Genomic DNA, 16,957 nt, shown 5'->3' on the forward strand with positions numbered 1-16,957 from the left:
TAAAAAAAATCTTATTTCATTAAAAAAAATATATTTTTTTATCAATTTAACAGTGTACAAACAAACACTTTGAATGGATAGAAAATACCAAGGAAAGCTATGCTTAGACCCACATATGTTGTCACCGCCAAATATGTTTTACGTCTCATGACTCATATTGTCGACAGAATACGAACTTAGCCATAATGCAACGAAAAAGAAGAGGAAGGATAACATAATCTTAACAATGGCAACTAAAACTAAGAACATGACAATTAGACAAGCCATAAACTGTGACACGATTTACTCTCAGCTTAAGCTAAACTTCAAAATTGTTAACACAAACTAGGTGTGCAAATTAAACTACAATAACTCACTATGACCACAGGAAACTTTGTTAAGGGTCCAACCTTCCAACTTCCCACCTCAATGTGTTCCTCAGCATGCTTTACTACTTGTTTCTTTAATCAAATTTTTGCTTTTTCATCCATCATTACCTATAGGCTTGATGCAATATACACGGGATCCGAGATGCTGCACATCCAAACCTGCCTTCTCGCAACCATTGAAGAAAAGCTGTTCGTCTTCCTTCCCGATTCGACGTCTCCAGCTCATTAAAAAGGCTGGCCATGGTAACACTATACAACCTGCTAGCACAAGTATTCGAGACTCGATAATAAAGGAAATTTTGAAGGAGAAAAACTTATGTGCTCCTAAAACATAATTAATGCATGTTCTCAAAACATTCATAACCACATTCTTGATATTCTACTACCTTGTAGATGTAATTTTGAAAATGAGTGATTGTGAATGTTACTATAGCACGCATTAAATGTAATCCGGGAGCATGCAAGAATTTCTCATTTTGAATAACTCAAGTTGATTGAAAGTGTCAACAGCATGATACCATCATTCCCTGGTGGAGGAACCACTTTCCTATCCCTTGGCTTGTAACACTTGAGAAGAAATGAAATGGTTTGTATCAAATTTGCATACTGTTTAACATCTGCAAGCATTTAGAATTGTGAGAAACATATTTCATGATATTTTGTAAACGATATAAAACAATTCTAAATTAGATCTATGTTAGTTTGGGAGTTACCAATCTTGATATTTCATGAAATGATGAAAACTCATGGAACTCTGCTAGGAAGCATGAATATAACATGCAACATGGATATTGGGACATGGCAATTTCGTAAAAATGTAAAAATATAAGACACACTGGGCTGGGGCATGTAAGGAAGGAAAAAAAAAACAACAACAACAAAGCTTTGTCCCCCTAGGTGGAGTCGGCTAAGGAAGGAAAAAAACATGTAAACAATATTATACATGCATAATATAGTCTTTTAACATAATGCACTAGCATTAAGGAGAGAAGCAGAAAATCCACAGTTCAACCATGTCAGTAATGGCTCTATTTCCAATATATCTTCAATTGGATCAAGATTGATATATGCAGCTAAAGAAAAATTCCAGGATTCAATAGCAATTTTCTTCCTCTCCTAAAATCAATAAAACATCATTTTAAACACTTCTTCCTTTCTAAAAAAAATTCTCCTACTTGACGAGATGCAACTTTGTTTAGATATCCTTGAAACCACCATACACAATAAGGTCTATGCAAATTAAAATTAATACATGTTATATTATATATAATTGAGTAGGTAACAAATTAATGAACCATATTTACTTCAAGCTCAAAGCATGAGCCATCAATGAAACAGGGTCATGCTTTTAGTTCATAAGTCAATAAGTTTAGGATAAATCACTTTGTAATATGTTGAGTACTTGTTTGTTTTTCTTTCTTTCAAGCTGATATATATTCACTTTCACCATTTTTTTACCATTGTCCCATATATCAATACCAAATACAGAATACAAGTATTTGTGTCATAGATTTCCATCTCTCAATTGGACAATGGATATGTGAATTGATTGTGTAATCATTTTTTTTTTCCAACCTAGTAAATCTAAAGTGAAGATTTTTTATCATTGCAATTTTTTGTTGATCATCTTTTCTACAAGTGTTCCCCTGTTGGCTTGAATCACAATTTTTTTACAGAACTTGTTTCATGAGTTTGAAACTTTTCAACATCACCAATGCAAGAAACTTCAGCAGCAGAAATACATGAAAGATGACCAATCTCATTGGAAAATTCATGACAAAATTTATAATAAATGAGACATCGTGATGTATGTCTATGATCTAACAACACTCTTGATATGTAACTTGATTCCTCTTAATATACTTTGCAACAAATACATTCTTAAGACTAAATTCATTATATGCACCGCACAGCAAGTCCAAAGAATATGAGAATAATCTTCTTCAACTAGAAACTTAGCATCTTGACAAACAGAAGCATTATCGATTTTGAGTTGCACAACATTTTGAATTCTTACCTTGATGATTACTTCTTTACACAAGAGTGATATAGTGCCTATCTTCGTATTCCACAGTGTCATCAACAAAGAAGACCTTCCACAATTGTCGCTATAAAATTGTTGAGAGGTCCTTTTGAGATTCGGTTCACCTATTAGGAACAATGCTAACACCTTTTAAACTCCACAAAATTTTAATTTATTGAAGCATTCTTTGAACATTTACTTTCTTTTGCAACAACGTCAAACAAGGATGGCGGCGGAGAAAACAAAAATATTGAAAGAATGCTTCAATCAATTAAAAGCTTGTGGAGTTTAGAAGGAGTTAGCATTGTTGTTGATGTATAGATTAATTCACAAAAGACCTTTGATCAATTTTATGTCGGCAGGTGAAAGTCTTATTTTCTTGAAGTATATTGATGGCACTATGGAATGTAAGATAGACATTATATAGCTCAGTTATTAAAGAAGCACTCATTGAGGTAGGAGTTTAGAATGTTTTACAACTCATTACTGATAATGCTTCTATATGTAAATTTGCTAGTTGTTGGTTGCTCATATATTTTGAACTCCTTGTGTTGTGCACACTTTGAATTTAGCCTTGAAAAATATGTGCTACAAAGAACATAGAGAAAATGAAATTACAGATGTTGAATGATGTCTCATTTATAGTATTTTTATCATGAACCATTCAATTAGATATGTCATCTTTAATGTGCACGTGATACTAAAACTTCTTCCCATTGCTAAGACATGATTTGCATCGATCATAGAGATGTTGAAAAGGTTCAAACTACAGAACAAACTTTGCAAGAAATGGTGTTTAGCCAATAGTAGAACACTTAAAAGAGAGGATCAATATAAAATTGCAACTATAAAGTCTTCATCCTAGATGATTTATGGTGGGGAAAATTGACTACATAATTAATTCGTAGCTCCAATCTACGATATGCCTCTAAGTGCAACATTGATGCTCTCACTCTTCATTTGGTATATGATATGTGGTACATTGATAGGAAAGGAAACATCACCTATTTATAGGCATCAAAGAAAGAAAAGATAGAAGTATCCAACATTTTACAAATTGTTTATTGCATACACTTTGATAGATGAACTAAGAGCAATACCCCACTCCATTGTATGGATCATTCTAAACCAAATTAAGCTTCTAATTAATTAAATTATTAAATTTTAGTGTGCGTTATATATATATATATATATATATATATATATATATATATATATATATATATATATATATATATATATAATGCAAAGTGGTTTCAAGGAGTTCCACATAGAGTTGCCCCTCATCAAAATGAATAGGTCTCTACAGAGAGGAAGAAGTGTAAGGAAAAAAGTTGCTACTAAATTCTCTCAAGGTTTTCGTATGTATTTTCCAACTTTGGTTCAATTGGAGATAGATGGGAATTAGACTCAATATTTTGGTGGTGAACTATGGATCTATTGCCCCTCTTCAAAAGCTAGGACCAAAGCTTCTTATGCAACCGAGTTTTTCTTATGCTTAAACGAATTGGATCACATATTCATTCCAAAAGGAGATTAATTAAATGCTAAGATTGGGTATATACTAATCTTCGACTCCCATCAAGGAGAAGTGAAAACTATATACAAAGAGCTTCCAATATGTGGGACATTATAATGGATGATAGCAGTTTTGACCTTTGCAAAATTTCAAATTCATTGGATTGACCTTGAAGCTATAGTGTTCGTAGATGACAAAGTTGGAGAAGACGAGATTGCTATTTTTAATAATTGCGCCTATTTATGCAAATATATCTCTATGAGGTGGTCAAACGAGATCTACATGTAAACGGTCTCTCTGTAGACATGATACATGACAGAGCACAATGGCGTCGTTTGATTCATGTAGCCGACCCCACTTAGTGGGACAAGGCTTTGTTGTTGTTGTTGTTTGTATATCTATATCAATTATATGTCATTTTTTAGCATATATATTATTATATGTTGTATCTGTGCTTCCAGGGTTCTAATTTACATGTTTATTAATTATTGCTGAAAACAGAAGTTTTATTATCCGCCTTGTGTATCAACTAATTCTTGAGCTATACTCCATAATGGCTAAATTTCACTATTTCAATGAAGTAATATTTTATATAAAATCAAAAATAAAAAGAAAGAAAAAATAAAAAAGAGGGAGGAGAGAATCTTACACAATAAGATATCACTAGCAATGATCAGATCCCAGTCAGGATCAGTATTTGGAAACTTTTCTCCCCAAGTATCTATAAACACAAGCAAATTAGTATTTCTTTAAGAGCAACTAAAATGAGTATTAAATGGTATGCCAAAAAACTTGTGAAAAAAAAAAATCAAATTTGACAATGACCCAGAAATTTTAATTAACATAGTATATACAGGTTCTCACTTCTAAAGATGGAAAGAACGGAATTTCAAGTGCTTTCAGGTTTGATGATCAAGAAAACATATCATCCACATGAAGGAGATGGCAAGAGATATCAAGCACGTTTTGATCTCTCTTCATATTGATCAAGTTATGCTAACTACATGGTGATAAAGATTGCATAACAGATACTTGTTTATCACACTTAAGAACCTAAACTACAATTGATAGGAGAACTAAATGAAATCCTTATCGGTAGCTAAAAACTAAAGATGACTCACGCTTTATGTGTGGAATGACAGGTATTTCATTTGACCTGCAATTGTGAGCTATGTTATCCTCTATTTCTTGATCAGCATAGTCTGAAGTCGTAATATCAAGATTATACATTTTTCGGAGAAATATAGCCAAAGCACCTGTGCCACTAAAATTCAATAGAAAAGCAACATGAGCCCCAAAAGAAGGATGACAATCACAAGCTCTTTAGTGTATAATTTGTTTCATAAATTTAATCCCCAGACCCCAACAAGGAACATACCTCTGTCATTATGATCATAGAATTACATTTCGATAATGATGGCAGTAAATCATCTTATTAGAAAAGAAAATAGTACAACCAAGAGTGATTATGGACAAATGTAGAGATTATTGCTAACATAACAAGATCAAGTCAAGACCACTTGACAATGAACATTTTGAGCAAGATTTCTACACGTTGAGTATAACTACAGCATTAAACAAATAAGTAAATCCAAGTAATTGAACTACCTTCCCAACTCGATGGCATGACGTCCTTCAATGCATGATCTGTTCTGAACTAGCCATTCTGCAAATGCAAATGTCCCTGGCCAGAGTAAATTTGCATTCAGTTGATGAAAGGAAAATTCTCGGACAACCAACTCCTGGATAAAAGTTAAAGCACCTCAGACCAGCACAATGCAAGCTAATGCTAACAAAATAGTTACAGTGAACGTGGTGACAGAAATATTACATTTGCCGTATTCCTTTTGTAATAAAATTCTAGAAACATAATATTGCAAGCATGTAATGGTAACTTTTGACAGTTGACATTACAGTTGCCTAATTCAGGAGACTAGAACTTCGTAACACATAGAAACCTAATCATGACAACTTTTACTAACCTTTTCCCATCCCAAGTTCCCAACCAAGAACATCTAATCTCTCTCAAACACTAGGCCAACTAGCCTGAAAAAAAAAAGTACAACAATGTGACACTGAGATTATCCAAGTAAACAGTGGCTCTTTCCAAGATTACGAAGACCTGACATGGTTACATCATCCTGATTTCCTGTCAACTGAGCATTGAGATTCACCAGATATAAACATTTTCATCTTTTGCACAGTATAACACTTCATTCTCAATTTACACCCTTCCAACACACATCAAGCTGAATTCCAACTTTCCATTAAAGCAATTCTTCCTCATTACCATGGCAAGGTCATAGCATTTTTTGGTGTTACCATTAATATTGAAATTCCATTAGGCTTACAAAACTCTCCTAGCGGTTAGCATAGTCAATTTCATTGAGAATACTCAAACCTAAGATCTTATTTAAAACTGTCATATGTGCTGAATCAAGTGGACTAAGGAAACACTAGTATTAATTAGAATGTGATAGCTGCTCTAGCAACAAGAAACTCAAAGTAACCAAAGCAATTTTGAAGGGCTTTGCTAGACAGTGCCCTAAACCCTAAAACACTGGTTAAACATTCCCAGAGAAGAAAAGTTTCATACTTATGCCTTACCATTCCAGGAAACTGGTGCTTCCTCTCAACGTAGGTTTCCTGAGTCTCTGATATTGCTTCCTCCCCTGCATTCAGGAAAAACATAATACTCGATTAGGGAGTGCAATGCAATTGTCACGGAAATTGACGGGTGAGAGAGAGAGTACGAGTAGCAGTGTGATCATCTTCTTCGGAGAAGAGTGACGATGGAGAGAAGAGAGCAATTTCCATTTGTTTGTTAGTTGCCAACGCCGATCGGTGAGTGGAACAGTTAGCACCAACACATAGGTAGCGTTTGTTTTCGGAGACAGGACACGGAGACATGAACAGCACATTCTTAAAAAGCGTTTGGAAGCAAAGACATGGACACTTAACATATTGTCTCCGGGACAGTTTTTTATACTTTTGTGTCCACTCTTTTACGAAGGACAATGATGGACACGGGATTTGGAAGAGGGACATAGACTGTTTTTATGAATTTTTTTCTTTTTTGTCCATGGTGCTATTTTTTATTATTCCACTGTTACCCCTTCTTATTTTTTCTATTTTTCGTTGTTCTCAGAAAGTATTTTTTTTACTCCATGCTCTTTTTCTTTTTCTTTTTTCTCAAGTACTCTCTCCTTTTTATAAAAATTTTTATTGAACTGGATAATTTCTTTTTTTTTTATCATTCTTACTTCAACATCATTTTAACTTTATATTATATTATTTGATTTGTAATAAAAATAATAACAAAAATAATTAGAATGGAGACTTTTAAAAGATAAATATTATAAAGGTAAAATTGATATTTTAAAATACTAAAAAATAATTTATAAATTGTAATTGATTTTATATAATTTAAAGAAAAAATAATTTTTTGAAAAGAAAAATAAAATTTTAGATAAAAAAAATTAATTTTCTAAATAAAAATAGATTTTTATGTGCAAAAATTAATTTTTTTCCATTTAAAAATGGATTCTTTTTTTAAAATTGATTTTGTATTTAAAATTAATTTGGCTTATTAACCTAAATGAAATTTTTTATTAATCAAACTTAGATTTTTTTTGTTAATATTAACCATATGTATTCCTACATATTAATAATAAATTTAAAAAAAATAATTATATTTATAAATTTTATTTTAATATAAATACTATTATATAATTTTTTATTAAAATTTTTTACTACTTCAAATATTTTTTTCAAGTTCTTACTGTCTGTACTCTTATTACGTACTCTCATTATTTATTAAATTAGTTTATACTAAAAAATTTGGAATCATATGGCTATTTTAGTCATTTTATATAATATTTTAGTCTTGTCCATGTGTATCCAAACATAATACTGGACATTACATTAGTGTCCTATCCATCGTATCCAAACACGATACACAAAACATAATTTTTAATGTCTCTGTCCTATTGTCTTTGTCTCAGTGTCCTGTTCTGTCGTGTCTCTACAAACAAACGCTACCATAGGTATCATAGTTAGGCAGGATTTTTTTTGGTGAACTAGCTAGGCAGGATTTAGATTTCTACATGTACTTTTTTTAAGAAAAAATTTAAAAATAATAAAAAATATTAATAATATCAATAATTTAAAATTTTAGCAGATAATTAGTACATAAAAAGATAGGTAGGAGAGATTAAAATGGATAAGTTTGACTAATTAGTACTCAAAAAGGTGGATAGAATAGTGGAAAGAGAACTGAAACTATTATCTTAACTCCCATGTGAGAGATACGGTTTCAATTGTCTTCCCACTATCTTCATTAATCTTTCTTAACAATTGGCAAACAGTTTTTTTTATTTTTTAAATTTAAATCAATCCAATTAGATCTTAATTTAATCTAAAATTTTTTATATACTTTTTTTAGTACTAATTAATCAAACATATCTATTTTAAAATAACTTTAGATTAAATTATGATATAATTGGATTTATTTAAATTTAAAAAATAAAAATAACTAATTGTTAGGAAAGATTGATTGGATAGTAGGAAGAGAATGGAAACAATTATCTCCCATGTGGATAGTGGGAGATAACGTGAGAGATAACGTGAGAGATAACCGTTCCAATTCTCTTTCCACCATTTTATCAACCTTTTTGAGTATTAATTGATCAAACATATCCATGTTAATCTTTTCTACCAATCTTTTTATGTACTAATTACATGCTAAAAGTTTAGATTATTGATATTATTAATATTTTTTATTATTTTAAATTTAAAAAAAATACATTAAACGAGATATACACATGTTGCATATTTTTCTCTTATCTCATTTATACTGTAAACGAGATATATGCAAAATTATCTCGTTTACTGTGTAAATAAAATAAGAGATGAGTATTTATTTTGGTAAATATTTTTTAAATTATTTATTTCGATAATTATTACATTTATTTAATTTATAAAAATAAAAAATCCTATAAATAGTAATGTAATTATTCTGAATAAAATTAGATTAAATTAAAAAATAAAAATTATATTGTTAACTTTATTTTTTAAATAAATTTAAATTATATTGTAAATATTCTTTTTAAACAATATACAATATACAATACATTATACATAATTTTTTGTAAGACCATATCTATTATTTACTTATTAAAATTTTCAGTTGGCATGACATTATGAAGATAATCAAAAGGGACATTTAATTTTTCAAAAAATATTGACATGTCATTCATACCCATTTTTGTTGTATAGGTTTTTAAATTGTTAGAACTCCGAAAATCAAATAGCTTTTTCATTCTTTTGTTGATTTGGATTACACACTTTTTCAAGAATTATTTAAAACTTATGAAGTATGGATATTTTATTAAGTTATTGTATCTGTGTCTTAGACACATTTGGATACAATATTTTTTTAATATGTATGCCTGTTGTGTTTAACTATGTCTTAATAAATAATAAAATTTTTTTTGATATATTTAGATATACTTAAATATCATCACATGTGAGTGTATTCAGTTTTATTTTTAACATGTATTTTTGAAATAAATTTATAAATAATATATATTATTTATTAAAATAAAAATATTTTAAATACTTTATATAATTAAAATAAGATATTAAAAACAATTAAAAAATAAATTTATGTTTTAATATCAATAAAATATTAAAATATCATTATCATTTTCTAAAAGTACTTCATATTTTTTATATATTTATGTGTTCTCGTGTCTTATAAGATTTTAAAATTCGTATGTTGGTATGTCTTGTGTCGTATCGTGTCCTATGTTTATGTCAGTGTTCGTACATCACAACCTCAAACTGGGCTCAAGATTCGGTGGTCCAGGAACCTTTGGACTACTTAGTGGTCCAAATAGAAAACATGTTTTTAGAGTTTTTTATCAATTGCTATGTAGTCCTTGAACTATTTTTAATTGCAAATTAACCCTTTATATTTTATTTAATTATAGAAACTATTTTTTATTTTACAAATTATTTATTTATCAATTAACCATTATATTTATTAACAAAAAAAAATACAAAACAACAACTAATTATATTCCAGTCGAGTAAAATATTATGTTTGATCTCGTGAAGTTTCTCCATGACTTTCAAATCGTGTTTCACTGAAATCCAATCGATTGGACTATCAAACCAATCGATTGAATGATAACCCAATCGATTGGATTTCAGTTTATCACAAAACAATCGATCGTATATTCCTGGTAGGCATGGTTTTGCATAAATCAATCGCTTAGTCATAGTAACCAATCGATTGAACAATGAATTAAATGTGAGATTTATGTAATTCAATCGATTGTTTATGATTTTCAATCGATTGAATTCTTCCAAACAATCGATTGGTCTTAATATTCAATCGATTGTTTCCGGCTAAAAATCGATTGAACTTTGCACGTAACTTCTAATTCAATCGATTGGTTTGAAACTTCAATCGATTGGGAAGTGTCCTAAATGTGTTTTTTTAGCATTCAATCCATTGGTATTGTAATCCAATCGATTGCAATTTCAAAATCGCTATATATTAATCCCAAACCATGCGTATTGAATTAGAAGTAACGTTTTAAAAGATTCGAACCCCCATTTCTGCACCGCTCTCTTCTCTCATTGAACCAGAAAGCTTCATCTTCTTCTCTCTTCTTCTCCAATCTCACCAACATCCACTCCGTCCTACATACGTATTATTAAACCTCAACCAATTCCTTACAAAACCCACCAAATCAATATCCCAAAATGGCCAGAACTAAGAACACCAAAAGAGCCAGGGTTGAGGGAGAAAGCTCTGCTTCCGCCAGACTGGTTGCTTCATCACATTACATGGCAAGGTGGCTGCCGTCTCAAAGAACACTGAAAAACTATGTGGAGAAGTTCGAGTCAAGGCCAATTGTTCCTCCCAGGTACATAACAGCCGAGTTCCTTCAGGATAGACGTTTTAATTTGGTGTTGAATGCATTGCAAACACAGCACTTAGTTGATTTTGTACAAACTAAGGATGAGTATTACCTGCACTTGGTTAGGGCTGTTTATAGTACTTTGAATTATGTTGTTCCTGAACCTGATGAAGAGGGTGAGGTAATGCCGCTGATTGAGTTTGATTTAGGGAAACAGCATTATAGAGTTACTTTGCAAGAACTGGCTGAACAATGGAGTCTAGGTTATCACGGGGCAAAATTTACTGGAGGTATTGCGGCAGATGAGCAATGGGGAGAATACAACAGATTAGTTGGTTTGCAGAGTTTACAATATGAGAATCCACACATGGATGCTAGAGGTAATATAAGTTGTAGTGGGTTGGGGATTGAGCAGCATATATTGATGTATTTGTTTTCATACATGTTGATTCCAAGAAAACATAATCATGGAATCTTGTTTAACGAAGATATTTTAGTGCTTTGGGCTATGGTGACTGGAAAGGAGATAAACTGGCCTTATTTTATGGTTCATCATATGCTTGAGATGAAGAAAGGAAAATCAAGTGTTGGTTTAGGATATGCTTGCCATTGGACCAAGATTTTCAAATGGCTTGGAATTGACTTAAGTGAAGAGAAAAGTATCGTCTTGACTAATGTAGCCAAGATTGATGACAGCACTCTAGGACAGATGGGAAGAGATCCGGATGCCCAAGAACCTCAGGCCCAAGGACAACCACAAGACCAGGTGCAAGCACAACCACAGACACCCCCACCACCACCCCCTCCTTCGCCAACAATGCAAGATTTGATGGACGAATTGCGAAGCATGAAAGTATATATGGAGGAGCAATTTGCTGATATGAGGCAGCGTCAAGACAGGCAAACGGAAGCTATCAATCGTCAAAGAGAAGCAATTGATAGTCTATGCACTAATCTGGGCATCACAAACCCAAGGGGCATCATCCCAAGGCCTGGACCATGAAAAAATTATTTTATAGCAATATTCTTGTACAAGCATGCCTTGCTTTGATTTTTACAATTCATATATAGAGTTCTTAAAGGTACTAGGTTTGTTTGAATTGTAAGACCTTCTTGGATGATGGAATAAATTTAGCTAACGGTATTTTAAGTTTATCTATATTCTTAAGATGCAATTAGGTCTTGAAAACAATGTGTTTGTATGGATTCAATCGATTGTTTCTTTAGTGCAATCGATTGTTTTATTATTTTAATCGATTGGAGTGCACTTAATTACTGTATCAATCGATTGTTTTCTAAGTGCAATCGATTGAATTATCATCAATTTCAATTTCAATCGATTGCATATAAAACCAATCGATTGATACTATAATTAAGTGTACTCCAATCGATTAAAATAACAAAACAATCGATTGGAACATTGTGTTTAAGTATACTTCAATCGATTGGTGGGGGCTTGATTTCGCATAGTCTATCTACCAATTTTGAAACTTTTTCTTTAAATATGATCCGTCTAAGATTATTATTATTATTATTTGCCAAATGCATGGTTTTCGCATAACTCAATCGATTGGTCATACAATCCAATCGATTGAATGATGAAAAATATTGGTTTTTTGTAATTCAATCGATTGTTTAGAATATCCAATCGATTGAATGCTTCAAAATAACCTGGGTCTCACCAAATTCAATCGATTGCTTTTGTGACTCAATCGATTGAATTTACCCGAACAATATGAATTTGCCAATTTCAATCGATTGTAGTGTGTGTGAAATCAAATTCAATCGATTGTAATGATCATTCAATCGATTGGAACGCGATGTATTACGCCTATATCAGTCTTGTTTTCATTTTTAAAAATTATCTTCTTATTCATCTATCTTATCTTTAAAATTCTATCTTCCTTTTTTAAGGTTTTATTTTGATTTAGATACTCTAATCTTATCTTTTCCTTAAAATTAACATTATAAATTGGTGAATAATCCATCACCAATTATTCAATCCCACCATTAAAATTGTGTATCATTCTCTTTATAAAAAATTTCATTGTTTTTCTTTCGAACATCCATCCATCTATTGTTTTTCTTTCGAACATCCATCCATCTACTGAATATCCTTTTTTATTTTTTATCCGTCTATTTAATATCCACTTTTTGTTCATTGTTAATTGACAATCACCGTTGCAGCAATCAGCAAAGGTCCAATCAATTTTTTTTCATTGTAGTGTTCAGAAAACAATCCATCGTTTGGATTACAAAATCGAGGTAAGTGGATAGAATCTCTAATTTTCCAATTATTCGTTTCGATACTTTATTCGTAAAATTGATTGTGTAATGAAAAAAAAATTTATCTTTTATTAACTGACAAGACATTGAGAATTACTAAAAAGTAAATAGATGTTATTATTTTTTATTACTAATTAGCTAGCAATCAAGGGACGGACCTAGAGGGGGCGAGTAGTGGCCTGAACCCCCCAAAATTTTAAGAAATTATACTTATATATAAAATTTGTGTTTAAAAAATAAAAATAAATGTTAGGTAATTTAATAGTTTTATGTGTATTATTTTTCACTATGTAATAGATTTATGTCTTAATTGTTAATTCACTAATATTTTTACCTAACTAATTTAATATCATACCCTCAAGTCTTTGTACCTTTCCAATTAGTTTTTATATAATAATTTCTATATTTATTTTTTTAAAATCATTTGTTTTTTTATATTAATATATTTAACATTCATATTTTTATATTAATAATAACTTAAGTAGTTATGTTTTGGTAATCACATTATGTACTGTAGATATTATTTTCTTGTAAAAAATATTAATTCTTCTTCTAAATTCACATTGGTAAAAGAAAAATTTTATAAAGATATCGTATACATTGTATTCTACAATGGTACCGTGTCTTTCAATTAATTAATAATTTATAATTTATTTTTAAATTTTTTTAAAACTTTTGAAAGAATGAATTTTAATTAATAAGATATGGGATCATTTTTAGCAAATCCCGTTATAAATTATATGGTATTTTATAAATTTGTAATGTACAATTGTTAAAGTTATATTTTATTTATGTAATTATCATATTAAAACTAAAATTGTTGGAAAAAATTATAATTATATGTATCTTAATAAATCTATTAAAAAACTAACTCCAATAACTATATGTTAATTATTTTTATAGATTAAAATTAATTATATAAAAATTGGCACCTCAATATTAAAATCTCTGGATCTGTCCCTGCTAGCAATATACGAATCTATCTATTGTATGTAATGTTATAAGATGGAGTGTACTGATTTTTTTTTCATTGGACATTTTAAGATGTCAGGTATATTTACGGACACTGAGATGAATGAGCAATACCAGGAGGACGATGACTTTAACCAACAAGAAGAGCTAGTAAGTGACCAAGATATAATGGATGAACAGAATGAATTCGAACAAGATTTCAGAGATGAATTTACCGAGGGAGCATTTTTTTCTGAATCTGACATGTTAGATTATATCGTTGAAGCCGCTTATGCGGTTGACTCCGTGCAAGACATTACATCTTTGAAATTTAGTGAGAACTTTGCGGAGGAAATTGGCAAATACCACTTTTCTACTTTGCAGCTTGCATTTGATTTTTATATGAAGTACTCAAAGTCTAAGGGCTTTAGTGCAAGGAAGAGCAAGACCTTCAAGAATAGTAGTGGCGAGATTTACAGACAAATGTTTGTATGTCATAGGCAAGGATTCGGGATGGAGAAATATTACACGATGGAAAAAAGGAAGAAGGAGCCAAGATTGGAAACAAGAACTGGATGTGAAGCCCGAATGGATGTTAAATTTGTACCAGAAATTGGAAGGTGGCATATCTTTTATTTCTCTGACGAACACAACCATGATCTATTGGATACACAATTTAGTGCTATGTTGCCTGCCCACAGAAAAATGTCAGAGGCAGATATTATGCAAATGATGAACATGCTAAAGTCAGGGATCAGCACCTCACAGATATTTGGTCTTCTAGCTAGTCAAGCAGGCGGGTACGAATTTGTTGGCTATGGTCCCAGAGATATGTACAATGAGATTGCTCGGCAAAGGCGTCAAATTCCTGGAGATGCAGCACGAGTGTTGAAGAAGTTGGAGGATATGCGGTTGAAGGATCCACAATTATATTTCAAGGCATGTCACGATTCAAGAGGTTTGTTACGTAATTTGTTCTGGTCTGATGGGATTAGCCAACTAGACTACCGACTATTCGGGGATGTTATTGCTTTTGATGCTACGTACAAGAAGAACAAGTATAGTTGTCCATTAGTAATATTCAGCGGGGTTAACCACCACAACCAAACAACTGTTTTTGCTGCTGCGTTAATCGCAGACGAAACTACTGATACATATGTTTGGCTACTGCGTCAGCTCATGTTTGCAATGAGGGGCAAGACCCCGACTTCAATCATAACTGATGGGGCCATAGCGATTAGGAATGCAGTGAGAGATGTATTTCCCGAAGTCAGACATAGATTATGCGCTTGGCACCTTATTCGAAATGCAACTAGCAATGTTGGAAATCCATCGTTTACATCTAAATTTAGAAAAATCATGACAGGAAACTACGAGATTCCTGTGTTTAAGCGTAAGTGGGTTCAGCTTATTGAAGAATTTGGCATTGAGGATAAGCCGTGGGTGATCAACATGTACGAAGAAAAGCATATGTGGGCTACTGCATATCTAAGAGGAAAATTCTTTGCTGGCTTTAGAACTACATCAAGATGTGAAGGTTTACACTCAGTTGTGGGAAGGTATGTGGGGTCGCGGTATGATTTGACAAGTTTTGTAGAGCATTTTCAAAGGTGTGTAGCACACATGCGCTTTAACGAATTTAATGCTGATTATGAATCTACACGTGGGGTGCCCGTCATGCAAACTTGTATAGAGCTGCTAGAGAGATATGCTGCTGAGTTATACACTCATGAGATATTTCTTTTCTTTCGGCCATTTCTCTCCAGAGCTGGATCAATGCGGGTTCTGAACATAGATAATACCGATAATTGCATAAAGTACATTGTGTGTAAGCATGGGAGGCCCGATTTTACGTGGACCGTTGATTTTCGTCAAGAAGAAATGATCTTCATGTGTACCTGTTTACGAATGGAGTCATTTGGTATTCCCTGCGAACATATTGTGAAAGTTCTGGTTGATAGAGACATCCGTGAGATTCCCCGGTCATTGGTATTGGATAGATGGACAAAAAAGGTTAAATCAGCACTCAATGATCCATGTGGGTTCACCAGGGATGCTGTTGTTATTAGTCGTCAAAGTGCTTTGGTGGAATTTTCTAAACAACTGGTTGCTGTTGCTGCTAAAGTACCAGAGAGATATGAAGAGACACGTGATTTAATTATGGGATTGTACTCATCTTACAAGGCTGCAGACGAAGGAGATAATCAACCTCACTCAGTTGTAGCTAAAAGTAGCAATCCGTATGTGCATCTAACCACTGGAGGCTCAGGACAGCCATCTAAGAAGAAGAAGCGGTAACGTTGTAGTATTTGTCAAATGGAAGGACATAAGAAGACAACATGTCCTTGGCAAAAGGACATTGACAACAACGTTATAGAAAATGAAGCAATCGGTTCGGACGATGGCGACATGTGTACCGAAGCGACGGCTGAGTTAGATAGTGATAGTTAGCAACCTCCATAAACTTTAATATTTTTTGGGTAGAAAATCAGTTCATATTTGTATTTTTTCTTTTTCACTATATTGATGAGATTTTATACATTCTTCCAATAGTCGTGCTTATGCTTTCTAGGTGTAATGAGATTTTATTAATATTTTTTGTCTATTTAGAATTATCGTAATTAGTATTCAATTGTTGTTTAGTGCTGCCGTGCTGGCTACTTATATATATTAATTATATGATGACTCATAATCAAAGTTCTAAAAACCGGACTGGACCGTCCAGTCGATTCCGGTTCAATTGAGAACCAGCAATGTAAGCGATCTAGTCCTTCATTTATAACCATTCGAAATAAAACCGCTGAAAAACCTCTGAATTGGCCGAGAACCGGTCAGGTGGACCGGACCGGTAACCGGCCGATTCAGAAAAAACGACGCG

General features: G+C 32.0%; 2 protein-coding genes across 3 annotated transcripts; one reads left to right on the plus strand and one right to left on the minus strand.

Annotated features, from left to right (window-relative positions):
* LOC112750269 (protein N-terminal and lysine N-methyltransferase efm7) lies at positions 1–6,860 on the minus strand. Of its 2 annotated transcripts, none has more exons than XM_025798913.3 (7): positions 6,664–6,860; positions 6,518–6,582; positions 5,519–5,652; positions 5,032–5,174; positions 4,560–4,631; positions 887–985; positions 1–626 (listed from the first exon to the last, which is right to left on the minus strand). In XM_025798913.3, the coding sequence occupies exons 1-7, from the start codon at positions 6,818–6,820 to the stop codon at positions 463–465; spliced, it is 834 nt and encodes a 277-aa protein (XP_025654698.1). In that variant the 5' UTR covers positions 6,821–6,860; the 3' UTR covers positions 1–462. The 2 variants fall into 2 exon arrangements, with proteins under 2 accessions (XP_025654698.1, XP_025654689.1); XM_025798904.3 differs by having other exon boundaries at positions 1–629.
* Positions 6,861–14,172: 7,312 nt separating this feature from the next.
* On the plus strand, positions 14,173–16,377 carry LOC112727718 (protein FAR1-RELATED SEQUENCE 5-like). The gene has a single exon (XM_025777594.1). The coding sequence runs from the start codon at positions 14,173–14,175 to the stop codon at positions 16,375–16,377; it is 2,205 nt and encodes a 734-aa protein (XP_025633379.1).
* The last annotated feature ends 580 nt before the right edge of the window (positions 16,378–16,957 follow it).

Source organism: Arachis hypogaea, chromosome 2, assembly GCF_003086295.3.
Source record: "Arachis hypogaea cultivar Tifrunner chromosome 2, arahy.Tifrunner.gnm2.J5K5, whole genome shotgun sequence".
Taxonomy (NCBI): Eukaryota; Viridiplantae; Streptophyta; class Magnoliopsida; order Fabales; family Fabaceae; genus Arachis; species Arachis hypogaea.

Bases quoted from the DNA above. Each gene is read 5' to 3' on its own strand.
- LOC112750269 (XM_025798904.3), bottom strand. From the start codon at position 6,820: ATGTCTCCGTGTCCTGTCTCCGAAAACAAACGCTACCTATGTGTTGGT. The intron at 4,632-5,031 runs GTGAGTCATCTT...TTGTGTTTATAG, and splicing joins TGTCATTCCACACATAAAGC to ATACTTGGGGAGAAAAGTTT. The intron at 630-886 runs GTATCATGCTGT...TACTTGTGCTAG, and splicing joins TCCTCCACCAGGGAATGATG to CAGGTTGTATAGTGTTACCA.
- LOC112727718 (XM_025777594.1), top strand. From the start codon at position 14,173: ATGTCAGGTATATTTACGGACACTGAGATGAATGAGCAATACCAGGAG.